Genomic DNA, 24,613 nt, shown 5'->3' with positions numbered 1-24,613 from the left:
CATAATCAAACTTTATTATAAGTTTCCTAGTTACCGGTACCCATTCGTAATGATTACGTCTCATAAACACGTGTCAAAAACCCAGAGCCTCACATCACCCACCACTATTCATCCCTCCCTCCCTCCCTCCCTCCCTCCATATATACCCCTTATATCCAACACCCTCGTTTAGTCTTTTCCTCGCAAACAAAAAATCAGATAGTAACGCTCCAAAATTTTCCATCTCAAATTACCTCTTCATTTTCTCAAAAAGCCATCCACATTTTTTTCTCTCTTCACATTAGTACAGAAAAGTCTATATCTTTATACAGTTTTGGTGCTCATTGTTAATGGGAAACGATAAGGGTGGTACGATGGTTATGGAGCAAAGCAATAACCTCCATAGCCGACCAAAACTAGGAACTCTCTTCAAATCTGAACCTTCTTTGTTTCCTACCGGTGCCGAAGACGACGAAGTCCCCAATCGTAAAAGCAGCGCATCAATGGCGAGCCCGAGGTGTTCCAACAGTACGACGACGAGCGGTGAGGGTTCGCCGTATATCATGTCACCGTGGATACAAGCTTCTCCTTATGTCAAATCACCATGGGTTATTAACCCATCTATGCTCCAAGCTGATTATGGCCAAGATGGGCTTATTGCTTCCATTGTAAGAGAAGAAGGTCATATTTACTCGTTGGCTGCGGCTGGGGATTTGGTTTATACGGGTTCCGATAGCAAGAACATCCGTGTGTGGAAAGATTTGAAGGAATTTTCAGGTTTTAAAACTAAAAGTGGATTGGTTAAAGCCATTATTGTATTGGGTGGTAAGGTATTCACCGGTCACCAAGACGGTAAAATCCGTGTGTGGAAAGTCTCATCGACGACGAGTCCTAGCGTACACAAAAGATTAGGCAGTTTGCCGACGTTCAAAGATATAATAAAAAGCTCTGTTAAACCGAAGAACTATGTTGAAGTTCGGAGGAACCGAAATGTTCTTCGGATCAAACACTTCGATGCCGTTTCTTGCATGAGTGTAAACGAAGAGGTCGGGTTGTTATATTCAGGGTCTTGGGATAAAACCCTGAAAGTTTGGCGATTAGCCGATTCGAAATGCTTGGAATCCATCGACGCTCATGACGATGCCATTAATTCCGTGGTGGCCGGATTTGATAGCTTGGTGTTTACGGGATCAGCTGACGGTACGGTCAAGGTATGGAAAAGGGAATTACAAGGGAAAGGAACTAAGCATTTCCTGGTCCAAGTGTTGTTAAAACAAGAAAACGCGGTTACATCATTGGCCGTGAGCCGAGAATCGGCGGTGTTGTACTGTGGGTCGTCGGACGGGCTCGTTAACTTCTGGGAACGCGACAAGCATCTTTCCCATGGTGGGATTTTACGGGGACATAAAATGGCGGTCCTCTGCTTAGCCACAGCGGGGAATTTGGTTTTCAGCGGGTCAGCCGATGGGAGCATATGTGTATGGAGACGAGAAAAAGGTGGTATCCATAAGTGTCTCTCGGTCTTAACCGGTCATACCGGTCCAGTCAAATGCTTAGCCGTCGAGGAAGATGATCGGACGTCGAGGAAAACCGACCGGAAATGGATCGTTTACAGTGGTAGCCTCGATAAATCCGTCAAGGTGTGGCGCGTGTCTGAAAACGCGCCAGATATGAAAGAGATTAAGCAAGTGAGTTGATTCCCCTACATTCTTTTTTCCAATGTCAAAGTCAAAAAGGTCAGAGAAAAAGCGAAGGAAGATTAGCACGCGCAGACACGGAAGCGCGGTAGGCGCGTCGTTGTTTGGTGGTCCAATCCCTTAACGGTGAAGGCAACTATTTGGTAGGTGTGGTCGGTGCCACGTGTAAAAATGGAGTTTTTTAACCACATGTCAGAGTGCCAGGTCAGTGAAAAGTTAAAATTTCGAAGTTTGTTCCATTGTTTAATTTTTGTAATTTAATGTTGTATTAAAAAAGGCACATGGTTAGCCTCCATGAAATGTCTTTTTTGAAACATGAAATGTAACTTGTAACTCAAGGTTGACAAAATTTATTGAGCAAGTTGACTTTTTTCTGCTCTTTTTTTGGGAATTTTAATGTAACCGGGACCAAGGGGGTTCCATTGGTGTGTGAACATATTTACTGTTTCATTTCTGTAATTTTTTAATTTAATTAAAGCTGTTTTTACTTTGTAAAATACTAAGGTGAAGACATATGTTTGTTGTCTTAGTTCCAACTCCATCCCAAGTATACGATTGCATGATCTCATGCTTAATATACTATCTATAATCACGTGACATTATTTCACTTAATGCTGATTCTTCGTTCTAAGATACCTTATAGACTTAGTTTTTCCATTGACAAACATACATTTCGTTTAACAAACTTATTTATCAATGTCTTAATCACAAAACAACACGCGACACTTCGAGATAAAAGAAGACCTCGACCTCGACTAGAAAGCTCAAATAATCCAAAAGCACTCAAACATTCCTGCCTGACTAACGGCTTCATTCTACCTATCTCTACCCATAGAACTATTAGTCTTTAATTAGAACTTTCAATGGTGATTCTTTTTTCTGAGGTACCTTACCGATTGACGAGCAGACATTTTGTCTAACAGATCCTTGCAATCTGTCCACATCAAGCACACTCTTATAATTAAATTTGAGAAGTCTTAATATACATTATAGCGCCATCCTACCTAAACCAATTTTATAACAAGCTAGTTATTTATCCATGTCTCAATCACAAAACAACATGAGACACTTTGAAATAAAGGAAGACCTCGCATATAAAAATTGAGATCTCGATGATAAAATTACATTTTAACTCTCACAAAAATATATATATAACTTAATTTCATCTCAAATAATTTTCTAACCAATCCTTTTATCATGTGTAACTGTTAATATTTAATTCTATTAATATTATGATGTGTCCTAGCTAAAAATATGCTTTAATGTTGCGTAAAATCATATAATTTTCCAAACTTTAAATCCACATCAAACCATAGCTAATAACATATGCATATGTATCACACCATAGGCATATTATTTTCCGAGCTTTTAATCCACATTAAAACCATGGATGGACCTCGACTGGCTACTCAACCATATGATTAATTACCACGACGCAGTGCATTATTCTATTTTCAAATGAAAAACTGGAATTGGGTTATTTATTTATGGATCCACGATCTTTCTCTTAATTTTGTTTTTTTCTTAGTGGTTCAACTCTCGTTTTTTTTCAAATTGGTGTTTTTAACCACAAGTTGATTAAGGGTTTCATAGGACAAATTATCTACTTCTTTTTTCAATCCCATGTTATCTTGAAATTTTTGCATCCGGTCGAGTCAAATTTGGGTTTAATTTATTTCAACTTTGGGTGAATTCAAGTTTAGATTATTTCAAGTTTAAAATTATGCTGGCCCAAGTGCTTCAACCAACCCAAATAATAACACACCTTAATAAATAACTTTTAAAGAAGGAACAAACCACGTTCAAAGCAACTATGACGTGTGATACGATAATTACTCAAATCATCCCTTAATCATATGGTCAGGGGTTTAATTTTCCCTCACGGAACACATTTCACGATGCCAATCGTTTACCAATTTAGAAAACATTTGTGATGATTAAAAAAATGTATATTCAATTCAAATCAACATACATTCAAAAGCAAAACTCATTTAACTTAACAATGAGCCATATCTCCACATGAAAAAAACAATAAATATTACACAAGGCCATAACTATAAACAAACCTTGTTCTTTTACATACAACATTCAAAGCTCCATCAAATATAGTACACACTGGAGCTTCTTCTCATATGTTTTCTTTTCTGTTCTCTTCAATCAACACGGTACAAACCTGTCCATAAGCATACAAAGTGTAGCTTCCGACATTATAGTTTCTTTACCAGCTTCTTTTTCTTCTTCAACATGTCTTTCCTTAACAAGCTGCTCATCCTTTTTAGCCTTCAACATGAACCACCTTTTAGCTTGAACTCTCTCTTTGAGCTTTTCAATTTCATCCATCCACACCCCTACTATTGCCGACATGTTTTTTTTTCTTACTTACTAAAACTTGAAGCTAAATAAAACCCTTTTTTCTTTTGAATGTGTTGTGTTCTCATGCTTTTGCGCTCTGCACGAAGGTGTTTATATAATAGAGTTGTGGTTTCGAAGAAACCAGTTTAGTATCTATGAGTGACGTTAAGGCTGTCAAATTTGACTCTTCCGCAGCAAAAATTAAAAGAAAAAGAAAAAGAAAAATCTGTGTGTGGTTGGCCCCTAGATACCGTTAAATTGGGAGAAAAGGATATAGTTTTGCATATTCCTCAATGGTGGTATCTTTTCTTTAGGGTTAATATATAATTTAGTACATGAATTTCACTTTGATGTTTGATTTGTACTTGAAGTTTTTCTGTCCTAATTTGATATTGGTGTGTTCAATTTGATATCAAGACTAAATGATATCATGTTGTTTGCTCTAGTGAATGTATGTGTAGGTACAATACCAATCTTGGGATTAATTTCCTTTTTGAGGGGTGGGGGGTTAAATAAAAATTTCAAAAAAATTGAGGACTTAATGACAAAATTTAAAAATTTTGGTAGGTCTAAGTAAAAATTTTAAAGGTTTGCATAGCTCCATTATTATTTCCGTCTTTTTAGGTACTTAATTGGGATAAAAACACAAACACTCAAAAATCAAATTGAATATTGAAGTCAAATTCGAGTAGTACCAAATTGAAGAAACACAGGTGTTAAATTGAATATTAAAACCAAATTCACGTATCAAATTGAAACAAAAGAAAAACTTAAGTATCAAATTGAATATTAAAATCAAATTTAGGTACCAAATTTTAATTAACCCTTTTGTTTATTGATAGAAGGGAACTGTTCTTTTGTTTCTGTAGAAAAGTTAAAAATATCTTCGGCTACTTCACGTGGCCTGGGAGCTAAGCAACAAAATAGTTCTCAAGGTTGGAAAGTTCCGATGGAACACCAGCAGGCCAATGAGCATGTGGTTCTCTGTGGACTTGTATTCCATTGGTCCCTAGATTTTAGTTTTCCATTGGCTTCGTAGATTTGAGATTTTCTTCTAAATGTTTCATGAAGCACTATTAGATAAGATCAAACACATTTCATCCAATTTTATTATTAAAAATTGGTGTAGTTGACGGAACATCACACAATTTCTCGTGAATTTATTGTACAAGGATCAATTTTTAATAGTAAAAATACAAGGATTAAATAAAATTTTTAAGATGTCAAACTATAAATTTTATGGTGTATTAATTTATAATTTTATTATTTTGAAGGGATTAAATAAAATTTTTATTTTTAGAAGAGTTAAAGTGTAATTTTATCCTATGTTAATTTAAAATTATAAATTTTTTATATTTTTGAGAGTCGCGATATGTTTGCTCTAGTAGAAATGAATGAAATTTTAATAAAAAGATTATTTTGTTCTTTAATCTAACATATATGGATTAATATGTTTAAATTTTTAATAGAGAAGATAAAATACAATCTGATTTATAATATTTAAAAATGTAAAGCAAAGGATTACATAAATTATGAATTTGAAAATAATTACAATCAGGTCCATAAGAAAACTGTATTGCGACACAACTCACATAAACACCCACAGTGGAATAAAGGAAACTAAGGGCAAAAGCAATCGACAAGCATGGAAATAGAGCCCTCAGAGCATGGCACCATGGCTGATTTACCAGGCATGACTTGGGTAACAAAACCTTGTATCAACCCATTTGAGCTTCTTTCTTGTGACTGAACCACCTGGTCGGACTCCACACTGGCAGGGCTCGAACCAGTACAAAAAATGGATTGACCCTTTTCGCGTAGCTTCGTGAGCTCCCTCCGCCACTTATCCACAACACCAGACATGGTTAATAATCTTGTTTGAAAGTGCTCTTCAGATATTTAGGCTTCCTTTGGTTGGATTTTATAGGAATCCAAAAAATATATGGATTTTTTTATTGTTAGCCCACGGCGCACACCTTCTTCAGTGGAATATATATATATATTCACTGTATTAACTTATCTGTGTGCTTTAAGATATGGATAAACTTAATGCTTCGCATTGAACTATGTTCCCTCCCCCTCTCTCTTTTTGAGATTGTGGAAGATAAAAGTTTTTAGTGCGAGTTTCAATATAAAGTTTTAAACGGACAATTTAAATTTTTAATTTTAAAGAAACGACGATTGATGTCACCCGTATCTTAATTCATAAATAAAAATAAATTTAATACCAAACTGTAAAAATATACAATCAACCCAATTACTCCTTGGGGCTTGTAGTTCATAGATTTCATAAAAATGCAACCTTGCATATTAAGTGCTAATATTTATGTAGTAATCAATAAGAAATAGGTAACAAAAATGGATTCTAAAGTCATAGATTCTTCTACCCAAAACCGAGTTTATTTTAGTAGGTTTTTGCCAAATCTCAGAGCTGAAACTACATGATTCCGTAGTGGTAAGAAACTTGAACTATTTAATTAACCATAACAATAATATGAATGTTAGCAACTTTTTATTCAAGTGCAAAGGCAGCATCTTGAATTGAAACTACAGCATAGGGATGTCACATCCCCTGTTCGGACTTCGGACCATAAGGCATCATCCCACACAAAATGCTATATCAAAATTGAAACTTTTTCTTACATTATATAATTTACACAAACATTGGTAATCATGCTACACTGTTATTTCTTCTTCTTCTTTTTCTTTTAATCAAGGGCCGAAGCATTCAACCAGCATGGAAATAGAATCCTCAGAGCACAGCACTACAGGAGATTTGATTTTGACTCGCGTAACTCTGTTAACAAAAGCTCGAGCTAACTCAGTTGAGCTCTTCTTTTCAGACTCAGCAGCAGTAGAGGTTGAACCAGTAGAGAAAAGGGTTTGACAAGCTCATCGCTCCATATATCCACAAGCGCAGACATAGCTAACTCAAAAGCAGACAATAAAAAGAAAGGTAAAGCAATTGAAGGATTTTAAATTTTTCTGATATTTTGGGATGTGAAGGGGTATATATATGGAAGTTAACGGGTGGGTTTTCCGGCGGCACACGTTGTTTGTGTGTATGAGCTTTGAGATAAGAGACAAGCAGACGTTCAGGTCGGTTAAGGTTATCTTCATTTCCTGGGGTCTTTACAATGACTTCAAAACCGCTGCCTACTTTTCCTTGCATTATAAACCAAGCATATATATATATATTATATATATATTAAGTGTTTAAATGCAAGAAAAAGTTCCCAAATCATCACTAAGAAAATACCAAATATGGCTGCCTAGCTTGTGCAGTTCACAACAGCCCATTGTCTGGCCCTGCTTTGGTTAATTATGTTTAGTGAGCTTCAAAATTTGTAAGAACATATCAGCAAGTGCAAAGAAATTATGTTAATTAAATGTCCATGTCATAGTCGGAATCACACAATCAACTAAGTCCTTGGTTTCAATCAAAAGTACCGTAGATTTTAATACGTCATATATTTTACAACAAGGAATGGATACTTGAAATCCATAAACAGAAAATCGGACATAAAGAACAAAAATCCGATCATGTTACACACTTATTTCAAGGGCTAAAGAATTCAACAAGCATGGAAATGGAGCCCTCGGAGCACAGCACAACAGGAGACTTGACTTGCGTCACTCTGCCAACAAAAGCTCCAGCTGACTCAGTTGAACTCTTCTTTAGTGATCGAACCACTTGACCAGACTCAGCAGTAGTAGGGGTTGATCCAGTAGAGAAAAGGGTTTGACCCTTCTCTCGCAGCTTAACAAACTCATCGCTCCATATATCCACAAGCGCAGACATAGCTAACTCAAAATCAGACAACAAAAGGGGCAAGCAATTGGAAGATTTTCTTTTCTGATAATTTGGGATGTGAAGTGGCTAACTGTCACTAAGGGGTATATATATGGAAGTTGATGGGTGGTTTTCCGGTCGGTTGTCAGCGGCGGCACACGTTCTTTGTAGTAATGATTGTATCATTGTGCTCTGAGATAAGTTACAAGGATCATTTTTTATTATATTTTGTCTTTCCAAACACGACAATGAGACCTTCAACTCGGTTTAAGTTACATTTTCCTTACTTTACAAAACCGCTGCATAAGTAACATGTTTCAAAAACCGCTATCTAAAGATAAGGATCATTTATTTATTATTTTCTTAAACTTACTTTCTCCTTTTTATTAAATTAATTCTTATAATTAAATTAATTATATCTATTATAAATTTTTTCTATATGTGCAGTTAAAAACTAGTATAATTAATAAAATAATTAGGCAATAATACGTGATTTGTCATATGATCAATTTTTAACGGTAAAAATAAATAAAAATTTTAACAAAAAATAGTTTACTCTTTATAGAAAATAATTTATTTATTCTTTTAATAAGTGTAAAATATAATTCGATTCTTAGCATAAAAGTTTTCATGGTACTTTGACCATGTTATATATATCGTGTTTCAAATGTTAGAGAAACTATGATGGACTAAGCATCAAATAAGGAAAGCTGAAGCAAGAAAAAAAGGCATCAAATTTCAAGGTCCACTTCCTCCATTGTTGCAAGTACAAGACTGCAATAGCCGCGATATAGACAATTACTTCACTAATCTTTACCAGTTATTCGAATATTCCAGATATTTTTCTCTTTTGTTCCAAAACAAACCATGACAATAAGGAACAGAACACACCACAATGATGTCTGATTCTTCTATCTTCACTACTATTAACATTGATTATGAAGCTAGGGTCAGCAAGTGGCAGAGGGATAACCTAATGCCGCTTCCACCCTAACTGTCAATGCTTTTCAACTTAGGGTCTGTTTGATTGCCAGTAAAATATTTTCCGTAAAATGATTTCTGGAAAATGTTTTACTTTTCTGTAAAATGATTTACTGGAAAATATTTTCTGGTGTTTGATTGAATCTGTATAAAATATTTTCTGCTGCTTGGCAGATTTTTTGAAAATATTTTTCGGAAAAGTTATTTTTACATATATTAATATATATTAATAAATTTTTATATTTTAAATTATTTTTACATATATTGCAATGATAATACTCAATTATTAAGCTACAATATTAATCGTTATAAATTGAAAAAAAACTAATATCAAATAAATTATTTGTAATTGTGTTAAAAAAACAAGTATTGAATAATTAAAAAAAATTTACTGGAAAATCGATAAACAGAAGCAGTTTTCTACCAGAAATGAAGGAAGAAATGAAGGAGGCAATAGAGAGGAGAGCACGGAAAATGTCTTACGAAAATTGAAAGAGTAAGACATTTTCCCTAAAATGTAACCCATTTTCCCTTGTTTTGGAGTTCATTTTCCAAATGGAAAATGTTTTCCGCCAATCAAACGCTGGAAAAGTTGGAAATGATTTTCCGGAAAATCAATTCCGTCAATCAAACAGACCCTTAATCTTCTATTAGCACAAAAGGAATCATCAAGAAATTGTAGCCAATTCACAAATTAATATTATCATATAACTTTTGTACCTAAACTTTACATTTCTTTCTAATCTGGTACCTAGATTTGATATTTCTTTTTAATTTAGTACTTAATCTTTTTTTGTTCAATTTGATACCTGAATTTAATTTTTTTCCTAATTTGGTACAAATTACTCCAATATATTGATAGTGTTAATTTTTATGAGTAGCAAAAATAATCAATGTATAATCGACATATGACAAATTGAAAGGTATTTCTTTAGTTTAGTTTAGTTTAGTTTAGTTTATTTATTTCATTTTATTAATTTTAAATAATGAATGTCTTTTATTTTGCATTTTAAAACCCTTGTTTTCTTATTCAATATTAATTAATTGAATAATTTTTAAACATGAATTTCCTCTAATGTCGTGATATTTTGAGGTAATCAGTATATCATTTAACAAATTTGAGTACCAAATTGAGCTTAAAAAAAGTTTAAGTACTAAATTAGGGAAAATGTCAAGCTCAATTGCCAAATTAGACCCCAAAAAGTCTAAGTACCAAATATCAAATATTATATTAAACCTATCATATAATATCTAAATCAAGGATTTTTATCCTTAGATCTTTTTAAAATCATTAATTAAGAAAAGAATAGATTCCAGGTAATCAATCACATGCTGCCACATCAGTATGAGGACAGATGCCAAATCACACTCAAGTTGCAGACATAAGCATGCAAATGGATAATATCAATTCTTTTAGTATAAATTAAGGAGCATATAATATCATGTCATCTGAAAGAATATTGGAGATGTTGGTCTATTTGGGTTGGAATTTGTTCTCTCATATGTCATCCTTCTATCCACCCCCATCATGTTAATAGATTTTTGTGTTTTTTTCAAATCGGTTCGGATTTAAGATATATAATTTATCTATATTTATAAGTAATTAATTCAAATTTATTTTAAAACTTAAACTCAAACATTATTTATAAATTGATGGTTTATACAGCATGTGGTACAAATTGTATACTATATAAAATGGTCCATTTTTAAAACGATTCTATATTTTTTTGACCTCGTATTTTTTTCAAACTTTGAGCGACCCTTTAAATTTGAGCAATAACCCTTACAACAATCTCAAGTCTCACAATTATGATTCTATTCCTTCTAGCTAGCATTATAAATATTTTATCTCATTCTCCTTACAAATGAAAAATGTATAGATTTATAAGATATAGTTGACCACTTAGGATGAAAACATTCTTAGCTTAGCTAGGCTTGTTGAATGTGTTGGTGTTGGATGCTTTACTTATCTGAGAGAAACTAAAATCATCTTTTAAAGATGCTAAGATTCTTGTTTTGCTCATTGGATCCCTTCACATAAATCCTCCTTACCAAACACTTTTACCCTTTGTCATCACCTATAAAAAATGGAAATTACATTGAAACTAAGTAGCCTTTGTCAAATCTTATTCTTGAAAATTGAGAAATTAATCCAATTATTGGTAAACGCATCATCAACTTTAACAATGATTTTGTTAATCTGTTGCATATAAAGTACCAAACTGCTATTTTCTAATTTTTTAAATATAAATTGTTGAAATTTAACAATAAATTTTAAAGCTATTCCTCAATTAGACTAACTTTTCAATTTCAAAGAGATAAATATCAAAATTATACATGAATTTTGACTTAATGTGCAATTTGATACATGAACTTTCATTTTGATTCGATTATACACATTTAAAGAAATGAATACATATATTTATTTTCATATTAAATTAATATAATTGTTTGTGTATACAATATATTAATGTATTCGACAATGTTGTTAGTGATTTGTGAAATTTAAATCAAATCAAAATTTAATGTATAAAATCGTACAAAATCAAAGTTCATGTATGACTTACATATTGGGTCAAAGTTCATGTATAAGTTTGATATTTATCGTACAAAATGGACTAACTTTTAAATTTTAGATATGAAATTCAAAATTATATGGAGAATAGTAGAGTAAAAGTACCGCAAAATCATATGTATCATACCTTGGATTACATTTTAGCCATTTTATTGAAAATATGGGTAAATTAACCCTTGTACATTAGATGAGTAAGCAAAATAGCCCTTCGTTAAAATTTAGTATTTATATATAAGGTATGATAAGCCCTCAGCCTTTACACATTTATTCAATTTGATCCCTACTCTTTTATTGGAAGTAAATTGCAAATAAAAATTTTAAAAAATCAACTAAACCCTTATAAAATTTAAAAATATTTAAAATCATAAAATTATAAAAATTATTTTTAAAAATTAAAAAATAACAATGCCGACCAATCAAAATCTAATGGTTATAAAATCTTAAAAAATTTGACCCTACTCTTTTATTGGATCAGTACTGTTGCTATTTTTAATAAAAAATTTATAAATTTTAAATTTTAAAAGGTTTAATTGATTTTTTAAATTTGTTAAAGGCTAAATTTCCAATTTACTTCCAATAAAAAAGTAAGGTTCAAGTTGAATAAATGTATAAAAGTTGAGGGCTAAATTTGTTATTATACCTTATATATAAACGAAAACGTTAATAGTAGTTATTATGATGATGTTGGTTAGTAGAGACATGATGACATGAACAATATGAGAGCCGTTTTCAACGTTATAAAGTGAAAATTCGTATTCTTCAATGGAGCATAAACATAAATGCCTTGTGTCTCTCTTCTAAAACATCAGGATTCTTCTATGTACATGATCACTTACCACCATTGGTCCATCACCACCATTTTTAAAGCATAATTCCTCTTTCAGCTTCATCTTCAAGCCATAAACTACATCTCCCTAATTATAAATCACCATCCACATTGTTTCTTTACCCACACACACAAAAAAAAGCCATGAAATACAATGAGATATCCCATTTCAGCCACCCTCAACACACACTTACATTCGACTACACCGAAACCCCATTCAAGTGCGACGGGTGCAAAGAAGTCGGCATCGGCTCACATTACCGATGTTCCTTTTGCGATTTCGATCTCCACACACACTGCGCCATACCTTCTCTTTCAATCCACCACCCTTTTTACACCAAATGTTCCTTCCAATTCTTCTCGAGACCACCCGGCAACACACCTCGTTATTGCAACGCTTGTGAAAAAGACGTTACCGGGTTCGTTTACCATTGTAAGTCATGCGGGTTCGATCTTCACCCATGTTGCGCGAAGTTACCGATGGTATTAGACGACGGAGAAACGAATTTGTATTTGTATAGGAAAGTGAGGGCACCATGTCATAAATGTGGACGTAAAGGGAGGAGTTGGAGTTATAGGTCCAGTTGTAAGAAATATAATTTGCATGTTGCATGTGTTAGGGAAATGTTAGTGGAAAATTGGCATGAATTGTATTTTGGATATGGAAAGGGTATTAAGAAACTGGAAAATAGAATCCCAAGTTTGAAAAACACATTGCAAACACCACATAAGAGAAGGAAAGGAAAAGTAAAGAAATGTTGTGAAATGGCTGGTCTGGCTTTACAATTTGTGATATCAGCTGTGCTTGGGGATCCCACAAGTCTTATTGCTGGAGTTATTGGAACATTGATGTCGTGAGGTTGATTGTAAATTATGGGGGTTTCTAACTGTTTGTTGTCTTGCCTGGTTTAGTTCAAGTTCATGTAGGTGTTTGTGTAAGAAAAAAGAACATGACGAGAGTAGAATGTTTAGCTTTTGGATACCTGAAGCTCATGCTTTTACCTGTCATCTGTTCGTGAATAAATTCTCTGCATGGTAACTCACTTTCATGAAAATATCATTTTCTTTAGAATTTGTTTCAACTTATTTTATTTAAATTCGAACAGACAAAATTCACCTATCAAATTAGGCCTACCCCTTGCAATTATGTAGGATGATACTAAAAATATATGTCGAGGTTCAAATCTAAATACTCAAAAACTCAATCCTCGTGAAATAATAAACCTATAAAAGTAGTACAATGCAAAAGCTGAGCTTATGGTTGAGAAGGAAACATATATGAGATTTGGAGAACATGTCGAGAAAAGGTATAGCAATGCAAATAGGCCAACAAAAAAGATAAGAATTATAGTTGTCTAACTCTAAATGGCTTTTTAATGATGCAAAAGAAGAGAGAAAAGGACGAAAGAAAAAAGAGTGCAATAATTGAGACAGTTTTACAAACATGGGTCCCCAAATTTATTTATATAAAAAAATGTAAAATGATGAAACTAAGGACTACAATACAAAACACCACAAAATGAGAAAAACAAACAAATAATCAAATCTCAATCATCTAACCCCTGGATGCTTCCCGGTGGGAAACCATCTCTCAGTCATTTTATGGCAGAGGTCTGAAAAATAGAGATACGTACCCGACCCGAAATACTATTAACCAATATCGTGAAATGAAATGGGTTAATTTCATTTGATATCCTTTAATTATGATTTAAATTTTAAATTGATTCTTAAACTTTAAAACATTTTGATTAAATTTTCAAAGTCTTAGTATCATATCAGTTGTATCTTTTTGTCAACTTAGAGGTTGAATATTAGCTAACATATGATTTAAGAGTATACGCGTATTATAATTTAAAGATAATGTGTTTAAGAAAAAGCTAAATGCTTGCATAAGAAGCTCAAATAAAAGTTTTTCATGCACTTCACTCTAATTTGTATTATAAAACTAGGTAAATTTTGATATGCTTAGAATAAAGTATATTGTAATTAAATCAAATATTACTTAAAAAGAAAAAAGAAAAAATTTAATATACGACATTTGAAACGCCCTTATTTGAACATCTTCGATAAGGTTTAGCTCTTAATTGACTATTTTAAAAGATTTTGCCTCAAATATAAGCTTGCATTTATGGTCCAAACCAATGACTAAGATGACAAAAGACCAAATCAATACGAAACTCATACTTTGAGTCTCAACAAAAACATTTGGTAAAAGTACTAGTAGTCATATTGCATTTTTCCCCTACTACTCAAGAAATAGGCAAATTAGTCTCTTTACATTAGATCAAAGAGCAAATTAGTCATTCTAATTAAAAATTACATCCATTTGTACTGTTAAAAAATGGCGTGGCTGACGGAATAACCAGATAGTACAATATGGCGTGTCACGTGTACCTCATACTAACGTAAAAGGACCAATTTTTAGTAGCAGAAATAGATGGAATTTTTAACAAAATGATCAGTTTGCTATTTGGTCTAAGGTACAAGGACTAATTTCCCATTTTTTGAGTAGAGAGGGTAAAATGCAATATGACTCCAAGTAAAAGGGCCTCCATGGTGCTTTTACCAAAACATTTTGAAATTTAAAACCAAATTAGAATTTAGATCATAGTTTAGGATGTCCAGTGCAATTATCCCATAGATTAAAACATAACACACTTTGCCATTGCACGTCTTCGTCTATATAAAGCTCAACGCCATCTTTCCTCCACACCAGCCCAGCAATAGCTCAGCTTCCCCTTTCGTCTCTCAAATCATCATTCAAAGCTCCATATCTGCGTTTTTTTCCCCTTTCCTCAGAGAAAAAATTATTACAACAATGGGTATTTGTTCATCTTCTCAATACACGATAAAGGCCGACAATCGCCTGACCTGGCCGCCGCCCTCCACCACCAAAATAATATACCCAGATGGAAACCTTCAACAACTAAGTCAACCCATCAAAGCCAGCGTTGTTCTGTCCCAGAACCCGAGTTGTTTCCTTCGCAACTCGGAGCTCACGTATGTGAACTCGTGCCTGCGTCAGGTACCCGGTGACGAACAACTTCAGCTGTACCAAATCTATTTTCTAATGCCACTGTCTATGTCTCAAGCACCACTTTCACTTGAAGAATTATGTTCGCTCGCCATTAAAGCTGGTGCTGCATTATCTCGTTTGAATGAGGCTTATTCTCACAAAGAAGTGTGCATATCTGGTTTATTGCAGCTGCAACTCATTAAAAATGTTGTGAAACATCATCCCATTGGAATCATAAAAATTTAAGATTATTATGGTAAATAACTCCTTGTCTGAAATCATTGATTTTACTCTTACTTAAAAAATAATCTTTGTTTGTCGGATTAAAAAGCAAATTGTTCATTTTTATTAAAAAACCTATACCTTATGTTAATTTATAGAGACCAATTTCTAACAATAAAAATAATGAAATTTTTATCAAATATAAAAGGATTGATTTGCATTTTTATCAAATATAAAAGGATTAATTTGCATATTATGTTAAAAAAGACATCATAAGAAAAAAAAAAAAAAAAAGGCCCAACGTCTGGCTTATGTACAGTTCAAAGTTCCTTGAAAGATAAAAGACCCGTTGAAATCCAGAATTCAATTTTCCAGGAAAATTTATGTATAGAAAAAGTACCAGAAAATATGAACAGGCAAATCCCATTAAGCAAAATATTAGTCTCCAGTTAGATCTGTACATTATCTAAAAATAAAACAGGAAAAGAAAAAAAAAATCAATTCCTATGAAGAACATCAGCTGGCATACTTATATCGAAGAATACACCGCCATACGTCTCCTTTTTAGGTCGTCTCTGGGACGGGCAACCACTGTCTTCCAAACTCCCAAAACCAAAAGGTCGATCCCGTTTGCCTGAACCACAATGTGTCAACAAATATATATCAAGTTTTAGTAGGTGCATGTGTAAGTGAGAGTGCATTTGGTTTACTTACCGTTAGCGCCAGAATCGGATGGAACACATTTCTCAGTATTGAGCTTTAGTAATCTTCAAACTATATGTGTATGTGCGAGTGAAAGTGCATGTTGGTCTCCAAAATGTAAAGTCTGCTTACCGCTAGTGCCAGAATCAGATGCAACACATTTCTCGGTAGTACTCGGTTTACTGTTCCAACAAACGGCAAGCTCGGATGCTTTCTCGATGCCCTTAGATTTGTATGGAGCTATGTTATGTGTATTACATTGGAGAGATCCCAATAGATCGTTCTCGATGCATTCATACCTGCAAGTCATTGTCTCAGCACACAATTTCGAAAAACTATCTTAAAACATCGATTAATACAAACATGGCTAGGTAAACTTACATTTTCTTGCAAAGGGTATCAGTGATCACGGTGAGATTGATAATTTGCATTCTCATCTCCGTTACTTTATCATCACTGTATTGATCAAAGGGCTCTTCTAAAATCTTAGAGAGTTTCTCGACATTTGCCTCGAGTTGCTGCTGTTGATCCTCAAATAAATGCTGTTTTATTTCCCTTTCCTTATTTGTCATCTCGTCAACGAATATTTCTTCTCCGAACATGTAGAATGCAAATGGGTATGAATATGAAAGAACCCGTCTCGATCTGAAAAGCCTATTGAGTCCGTTAGTTACCCAACTGAAATCTCTAAGAATTGACTCCCTTTCTTCTGAAATCGATATCTTCTCCAAAATAGTCTCCTTGAGTTTACTCTCGAGCTTAAAAGAATCTGTATGAGCTTTATAACGGTTGAGATAGTGCATGTATCGATAAAGATCTCGCTTCGCTCGTTCAGTCTTTTTCGCTTGATCTTCTTTGTAGCGACCACAGCTATGACCTGCAATTGTTGACCAAGTGTGATCCCGCCCCGTAGCTCCCCCACATAGCCAACTGCATTGTGCAAGGTCAAAAGCTTTTAACAAGACAGTTTATTCTCGAAAAGTAAAATAAAAGCAAGACTCACCAAAATGCTTGCCCGCAAATACAGCTCACAAGATTACAACCCCCATTCTTCTCCACGGGTTTGTGACACTGCGGACATGGCTTTGTATGAACAGTGATCCAATTTACTGTTTCCGACTCATCTCGACATTTCTTGGTCCAAAGCTCCCACATCATACATGAACATGGCGAATGTGCTTCGGATAAGCAACTAAAACAAAACTGCAGACCACAAGAACACTCTACCTCACAAAATTCATCATCCTCGACACGTATTGCATTTCCACAATGTGGAGTACTAGGACACCATTTAACCATCCTATTATCTTCTATGTAGGACTCAAGAAGAAATCGATCAAATTTCTCGGCTAAATCGGGATGCCTTTTACTGACTAGATTTCTCACAACAGATTCATCACAAACAGCATTGCATTTGTGCGCCATGCACCTAATTCGCCTACTTTGTCCTTCATTTATTTTCACAACAAAATGTTCCGTCCAACCTGGTAAACAAAGAGCTTAAATATCAATTTGAAACACAAAGACATACAAGCAGGGGGCGAAGGGAAGGGGAGAGACAGAGGCCCTTGTCCCCTCCAAAGTGGAAAATTGCTACTTTAATCACCAAAAATTTATAAAATCTCAAGTTAATATATGGTAAAATTATAGTTTGCCCCCCCCCCCCCCAATGCAAGAATTTCAATGCAGGGGGCGAAGGGAAGGGGGGAGACAGAGGCCATTGTCCCCTCCAAAATGGAAAATAGCTACTTTAGTCACCCAAATTTTATAAAATCTCAAGTTAATATATGGTAAAATTATAGTTTGCACCCCCCCCCCCAAATGCTAGAATTTCAATTTAGTCCATTTGAAAACTATCAAGATATAAGCCAATATAAAAGTGAAATTGCATTTTAGCTCTCATTAAAATACATAACTTAATCTTAGCCCCTTACAAAAATTTCTAGCTTCGCCCCTGCAGACAAGCTGATACAAATTCAATAACATTATGTTCGCAACAGCAAAACTGATATGCATCTCCATGTTAATTCTAAAGGGTCATTTTGACAATCTCTCAGCCTTGTTGACACTTAACATGCTGATGCTATATCGTGATGTTACAGAAACATGATTCAATAACAATGTGACAATTAAAGAGGATGCTTACAGTCATTGCAAAACCCATGCCCGCATTCCATTTTCGTCATCGTATCAACCGGTAACTCCTCAATGCATATCTCACACATGGATGTAGATGACAACGACAATAAAGACGTTCCTGTATGCTCACCCTCAACAACAGAAACACCTGCCGAGGCGAACAAGTACGATTTTCCATTCTCCACGAGCACGGCAAGCAATTTCTCAACATCCCATCGGTAATGGATTAGTAAAGTTCGAGCATGGTGTTCCCTTATAGATAACATGTCCATTACTCTCCTTAAATCCTCCCTCTAGCCAGTAGCCATAACCAAAAACAATAAGCAATTCAGCCCTCAAACAATAAAAATACAAAACCCCAAAAATAAAACAAAAATTTTACCTGTGCAGCTAAAAGTGATTCTTTTGTAATAACCTGTATAAATGCCAAATTGGTTCTTCGAAATTTAGTACATAAGAGTCCAAAAAGAAGATATAAAAATACAAAACAACATAGAAACTGGGTATCCTGTCATGTTTTTCACATTAAAATTACAGCTTGATTTTTTCCCCATTAAAATACAATGAACACAATGCAGTTTAACACACAAAATAAGAAAAAGAAATCACTAATTTGATGATCAACAACATTTCTCTATTCACTGAAAACCCAAAAACCCAGAAAGCAAACAATAAAAAAAAAACCCCCCTTTTCACTGAAAATTGAAACAAAAATCAAAACGATAATTCGAACAAGAAATTGAAAATTTTCAAAGAATCCCAGAAAAAAAAGGGAAATAAAAACAAAAATTGACCTTTGTAGTGGGACTCTTGGAAGTGACCCACTGAGAATCGGACTCGTCATTCTCGAAACCGTCAAGGGAATCTCGATCGGACGAATAGTAATAATCCTCGTCGCTGCTCGAAAAATCCTCCATCGTCCGATCAAACCAAAACAATTCAAATTTATACAATAATTATGATTGTTCTTGTTATAATATCTCTAAAAACAGAAACTTTTTAAAAGCGAATTTAACAAAACGTTCATAAACAAATATTTATAAAGAAGAATTTATTGAAGCTTTTAATCGATCAGTGGGGAAAAAACCCTCGTTTCCGGCTAAAGTTTCCTTTTTTTGTTTTGCCGGCAAAAAATAGTAGAGAAGAAGAAAAGACTTGCTTTCCTTTGTAAGTGACAAGTTATTATTATACAACCAATAAAATTGTGTTTTTTTTTTAATTTTTATTTCGTGTGAAAATATTTTATCAAATAAATAAATAAGAATTTTTGTTTATATAGAACTTCCTTATTTTACGCTGAAGTGTTGAGATATTTTCAAATAACCCAACGCCCAATATTTAAAAATATTATCTCCGCTTTAACTTTTCACTGAGAATCATTTTTGGATAATTTTAAAAAAATCAAATATTTTATTTTTTCAAAAACTGTTGGGATTTAAAAGCGTTTTTTTTCATAATAAGGGTGAAGTTAGAAAATTTTGTTAGGAAGTTAAAATTAAATTATAATTTTACAATATTAAAAATATAATTTTATTATTTTAATAATTTATATATTTATAATTTTAAATAATTAAATTAAGTTTTATCATTTTAGAGGAAGTCAAAGTATAATTTTATTTTTATTAATTCTAAATGAAAAAAATTCACATTTTAAGGGGACTGAGGCCCTGCCAACCCTTTAACTACGCCCTTGCCAAAAGTGCTTTTTAGAAGTATTGTTAAACTAAGTCTAAATATAAAATTTATCCATAAATTATATATTTTTAACACTTAGGTACCTAAAAGTTTCTTTTATTAAAAATGGTGTTTAAATTATTAATTTCATCTAATTTCATTCAAAAACACAATCCTAACTAATAAGAATTTAACCAATAAAAATGTGACAAGTGGCCATTTTATTCGACATTATACAATAAAATTGATAATTTAAATATTATTTTTTTAAAAATATTACATTTCTAAATGTGAAATATAATATAATTTGGAGATAATTTTATAATTAAATATTTTTTATTTGAATTAAAAAGTGATGTACTAATAAGATATAATTTTATCTTCTGTTAACAAATCAGATAATAATATTTTTTTCCGTAGATATCTCATTTTCGTATTTCTTTTTATTGGAAGAATTAGTCAAATTTGTAAGTACACAATTAATTTTTCAAATTCAAATATTATTGAAGAATTATAAAATTAATAATTTTAAAATTAGCTCAAAAATATAATACATCTCAGCAAAATTGTTAACGTAACCTATAAACTATTTGGATGTAAATCCAAATATTATAAGGTTGATATTAATTATGCAAATAAAAAGGTTTTCGTGCATACCATTTGAGAGAACGATATCTCACGAACTATTAAATTTGAGACATTTAAAGTTTGAAATATAGTTGAGAAGACATTTGTTGTTCTAAAAAAATATTTCTTATATTAACAACATCACATCAGTTTAACATAAAAAAATAAAGTTGAATCGTACTAGTATGTTGCATATTTCATAACTTCAATTATGGGTCGAATTGAGATGATTCATACCTCGTAGAGTATATAAAAGAACGAGACTTTGATAATCTCAATGATGTAGATACAAATTCAAATGATGATGAACTCGATCAATGACTAACAAATGATGATAAGGAGGATCGTTAAATATTAAAAGAGAATAACCCAACAAATATGCGCTAGAACAATTAGATAAAATTCATATGATTTATTTTTCTTGCTATTTTAGACTAACATAATACATATGATGATTTGATTTTAATTTGTTACTTGCTTCATACTAATAATTTGTTATAGTAATCAATATTTTAAATATAGATATATAAATTATGTAATCTGTGCAATTATAATTTGTACTACAAAATATGATATAGGAATTACGATCTAATTACACTTTGTATAGAGAATTACAATTCTTTATAATTATAAGAGAGTGTAATTATTACACTTTCATTCAATTACTTTATATTGTCCAAACGGACCCATAATGTTTATAATATTGTTTTCATGGCTACTAAGCATATCTAATTTTCATAGCAAATCTTAAATAGATAAAATATAGTTTTGGTGAATTTTGCTATTAGTATTTGTAATCTTTGTAAGTTGTAGGTTTAATCATTACACTTTAATTTTGTCAATGTTTAGTCATCGTATTTTTCAATTTGGCTTATTTTAGTTCCTCGTACTTTTTGAGTTTTAAATTTCAATCTGATACAAACTTTAGTATTTAAATACAAACTTTTGAGTTTTAAATTATATTATTAGCCTTGTATTGTATGTAAAGTTGTAGATTTAATCCATATTCTTTAATTGAATTCTTTATAGTCCCTATACTTTTTAATTTCAAAATTTAAATTTTAATGCAAATAAAATTGTTAAATCCATTAACTAGCTTTTTTAAAAAGAAAAAAGTGGAAATAACAAATTAAAATTGCATTACACATAAGCTAATATGTTTGTCGCATCGATTTTGGAAATAGTTGAACATAATAAATTTAATGATTATTGTTTGGTCGGGACCAAAATATAAAATTTGAAAAGTATAGTGACTAAAATAACCAAAATAAAAGTATATATACTAAATCCACATCTTACACATGGTATAGAGATTAATAGCATAATTTAACCTATAAGTTTGAAAACTCATTATTCGAAGAAGGAATTTTATAGTGAGTCGAAATTGAATTGTGAAATTTTGATGGCCCAAACAAAAATTTTACCATTTTGTTAATTATAACATTACAAACTTTAAAGTCCTAAAAGTATATTTTTTTTAAAGCGAATTGGATGTCAAATCGTTTAGGTCACCAATTCGTCGATTCGATCAGTCTAACCAATTCAATTAAAAATTACTAAGTTCAAAAAATAAAAATAAAAACACGGTTCAACCAATTCAAACGATTTTTTCAACCGGTTTGCATCAACTCTTAATTTAATCGTTTTAAAATTACTCTCCAATTCAGTACCCCAATCAATTCTCGATCCATCAAGCTAATTCATTCCGATTCAAATAAAATGACCAAAGCCACTGCCTTTCCCTCGGGAGTCACCCTTGCCTTTTAGCTAAATCGCACCACAACAATATGTTTGGGTTGCATGTTTCAGCATAGTCAAGACTTCACTCAACATATCCTTAATGGTCATCTTGTATTTGTACTACAATTTACCTCACCAACATTAGATTTGTGATTTAATCGCTTAAATTTTTATGAAATTATATATTGTATTCCCCAATAATTTATAATTTATCTTTAACCTCTTCAAAAGCAAGTTTTCGACTTCATTCCTAATTATCAAGATTGTTACGTTTACATTCAAATGCATATCTCACTACTTATTTTAATTTCACCGTTATAATAATTAATCTCACTACTATATTATTCTTAATTATTTAAGATATAACTTAAAAAGAAATTTATTTTAGATATGTCTATAGAGGGAAATGACTGTTTCATATGATTATGAATTACCAACTACTCCCTACTCATTGAAACATGAAATAATGACCAAAAGAAAATTTCCCCAGAAATATCTGAGTTGTATATAATATTTTTATTATGATAAAATGGGAAAGTGTTTAATACAAAGTTGAAGAGTTACAAATACATCTTATTTTAAAAAATTTGGGTATTTATTCCCATATAGGTAAACCCAAAATAAGATTACAAAGCATCCTAAATCAGTATGTAATTTAATGCAAGCAAAGCACAGCAGGGAATTTTTTGTACATAAAAAAAAACATAGTAAATTTAGACAGCTCAAAGTGTTGAATATCCTAATATCCCATCCCCATATAAATACTAACCTTCCCCTTTCTCTATTCATATTGCCATTGCCATGGGGAAGAAAAGCTTAGGCCGTCAAAAGGTTGAGATGGTGAAAATGAAGAACAATAGCAATCTTCAAGTGACTTTCTCGAAACGTCGTTCCGGTCTTTTTAAAAAGGCTAGTGAACTTTGCACCCTTTGCGGTGTTGAAATCGGCATCATCGTCTTCTCTCCGGGCAACAAAGTCTTCTCTTTCGGCCACCCTGAAATCGGGAACGTCATCGATCGGTATGTCAACGGTAACCCTCCTGATAATTCGGGTACGTTGCATCTCATCGAGGCTCACCGTAATGCTAATGTTCGTGAACTCAACATGCAGCTCACCGAGGTTCGGATTTGACTAATATATTAGTTTTTTGTTTGTTTGTTTATCGTTGATGAAATGATAGTAGTCGATGTTGTCTTGCATTCAGTTGGTGAATCAGATCGAAATCGAGAAACGGCGGGGCGAAGAGCTTAACCAAATGAGAAGAGCAAGCCAAAGCCAGTACTGGTGGGAATCACCGATCGAGGAACAGAACCCTCAACAACTCCAGCAGTTGAAATCTGCATTAGAAGAGTTGAAAAAGAATGTGGCAAAGCAAGTGGAGAAGCTTCTTATTCAGACAACGAATTCGCAGCCGTTTTTCGTCGGGAGTTCAAGTGCCGGGATGTTCCCCAACAACGTCGAGTTCGACCCGAACACGATGTCTCAAGGATACAACAATGTTCCCAACATGATACCTCCAGGATTCAACCCTAATCCTGAACTATACAATCCTTGTCCTCCTGGATTCGGACATGCGTTTTTTTAAATTAATTAATTAAGTTATTTACTTTCTTTATCAAATAAACAAAGAATTACAGTCCACCGACACAGTGTGTATGGTTTTTTTATGTATGTAAATTTTGTTTTATGCTTTAATATCAATTTCAACCATTTTTCTCGTTAATGTTCTTGGATCACCATTGGAAAATAAAACCCCAGTTTTTTTTTTATGTCGAAATTACAGACAAGATGGTCACCATGTTATAGTAACTGGCATTTTTTGAATTTTCCTTATATGTTTTCTTTATTTGTTGTCATTTGACAATCTAAATGTAAATTCAACCATGAATTTTGATTCCAAATATGGTATGAAATGATAATGCCAAGAAAGGTTGGTGGGAGGGATCGTTTTGAGACATACTCTAAACTGTCTCCATACGATGTGCATAAATCCATAATGATAAACTTGCCTTACGTGCTATATTGATTTAATCACGTGGCTGAGGTTCATTTACAAATGTTGAATTTCGTGGATATGATTTTTTTTGGGTTAATATAACATTTAGTCCTTGCTTACTTTGATACCTATATTTGTTTTATCTGTTTTAATACTTGAACTTGACAATTATGTTAATTTTAATCCTTGAACTTGACAAATGTAAAAAAAAAGTTTAATGACATGACATTGATATGTGCCCTGTCATCAAATTATGATGGAATCCAAAGTCAAATACTAAAGCAGACAAAAAAA

The 24,613-nt window shown here is 32.7% G+C and overlaps 5 protein-coding genes across 6 annotated transcripts; 4 read left to right on the top strand and 1 right to left on the bottom strand.

The window, feature by feature from the left end:
• The first annotated feature begins 184 nt into the window (after nt 1-184).
• Nucleotides 185-2,173, top strand: LOC105795494 (protein JINGUBANG). Its single transcript, XM_012625138.2, has one exon. It carries the CDS (start codon nt 330-332, stop codon nt 1,674-1,676), a length of 1,347 nt encoding a protein of 448 aa, XP_012480592.1. The 5' UTR covers nt 185-329; the 3' UTR covers nt 1,677-2,173.
• A 10,144-nt stretch (nt 2,174-12,317) lies between these two features.
• Nucleotides 12,318-13,275, top strand: LOC105795493 (uncharacterized). Its single transcript, XM_012625137.2, has one exon. It carries the CDS (start codon nt 12,348-12,350, stop codon nt 13,059-13,061), a length of 714 nt encoding a protein of 237 aa, XP_012480591.1. The 5' UTR covers nt 12,318-12,347; the 3' UTR covers nt 13,062-13,275.
• A 1,746-nt stretch (nt 13,276-15,021) lies between these two features.
• On the top strand, nt 15,022-15,465 carry LOC105796051 (uncharacterized). Its single transcript, XM_012625691.1, has one exon. It carries the CDS (start codon nt 15,022-15,024, stop codon nt 15,463-15,465), a length of 444 nt encoding a protein of 147 aa, XP_012481145.1.
• A 383-nt stretch (nt 15,466-15,848) lies between these two features.
• LOC105795492 (probable E3 ubiquitin-protein ligase ARI2) lies at nt 15,849-19,438 on the bottom strand. Of its 2 annotated transcripts, none has more exons than XR_008194644.1 (7): nt 19,077-19,438; nt 18,665-18,697; nt 18,290-18,575; nt 17,147-17,627; nt 16,525-17,073; nt 16,156-16,442; nt 15,849-16,075 (listed from the first exon to the last, which is right to left on the bottom strand). XR_008194644.1 is itself a non-coding variant. In XM_012625136.2 (7 exons), exons 1-7 carry the CDS (start codon nt 19,197-19,199, stop codon nt 15,939-15,941), a joined length of 1,776 nt encoding a protein of 591 aa, XP_012480590.1. In that variant the 5' UTR covers nt 19,200-19,438; the 3' UTR covers nt 15,849-15,938. The 2 variants fall into 2 exon arrangements, 1 of the variants encoding a protein (XP_012480590.1); XM_012625136.2 differs by having other exon boundaries at nt 16,276-16,442.
• Nucleotides 19,439-23,124: 3,686 nt separating this feature from the next.
• Nucleotides 23,125-23,908, top strand: LOC105796236 (agamous-like MADS-box protein AGL62). Its single transcript, XM_012625811.2, has 2 exons — nt 23,125-23,442; nt 23,528-23,908. Exons 1-2 carry the CDS (start codon nt 23,125-23,127, stop codon nt 23,906-23,908), a joined length of 699 nt encoding a protein of 232 aa, XP_012481265.1.
• Nucleotides 23,909-24,613: the final 705 nt, after the last annotated feature.

Source organism: Gossypium raimondii, chromosome 3 (assembly GCF_025698545.1).
Source record: "Gossypium raimondii isolate GPD5lz chromosome 3, ASM2569854v1, whole genome shotgun sequence".
In the NCBI taxonomy this organism is placed as follows: Eukaryota; Viridiplantae; Streptophyta; class Magnoliopsida; order Malvales; family Malvaceae; genus Gossypium; species Gossypium raimondii.
Note: the sequence above shows the minus strand (reverse complement) of the source record. Positions and strands in the feature narration are given on the sequence as shown.

What these genes read in the sequence shown, in the direction of transcription:
- LOC105795494 (XM_012625138.2), top strand. Translation starts at nt 330, where the DNA reads ATGGGAAACGATAAGGGTGGTACGATGGTTATGGAGCAAAGCAATAAC.
- LOC105795493 (XM_012625137.2), top strand. Translation starts at nt 12,348, where the DNA reads ATGAAATACAATGAGATATCCCATTTCAGCCACCCTCAACACACACTT.
- LOC105796051 (XM_012625691.1), top strand. Translation starts at nt 15,022, where the DNA reads ATGGGTATTTGTTCATCTTCTCAATACACGATAAAGGCCGACAATCGC.
- LOC105795492 (XM_012625136.2), bottom strand. Translation starts at nt 19,199, where the DNA reads ATGGAGGATTTTTCGAGCAGCGACGAGGATTATTACTATTCGTCCGAT. An exon ending in CCAAGAGTCCCACTACAAAG is followed by an intron (nt 18,698 to 19,076) that starts GTCAATTTTTGT and finishes GCATTTATACAG; the next exon opens with GTTATTACAAAAGAATCACT. An exon ending in GCATGGGTTTTGCAATGACT is followed by an intron (nt 17,628 to 18,289) that starts GTAAGCATCCTC and finishes TTTGTTTACCAG; the next exon opens with GTTGGACGGAACATTTTGTT.
- LOC105796236 (XM_012625811.2), top strand. Translation starts at nt 23,125, where the DNA reads ATGGGGAAGAAAAGCTTAGGCCGTCAAAAGGTTGAGATGGTGAAAATG. An exon ending in TCAACATGCAGCTCACCGAG is followed by an intron (nt 23,443 to 23,527) that starts GTTCGGATTTGA and finishes TCTTGCATTCAG; the next exon opens with TTGGTGAATCAGATCGAAAT.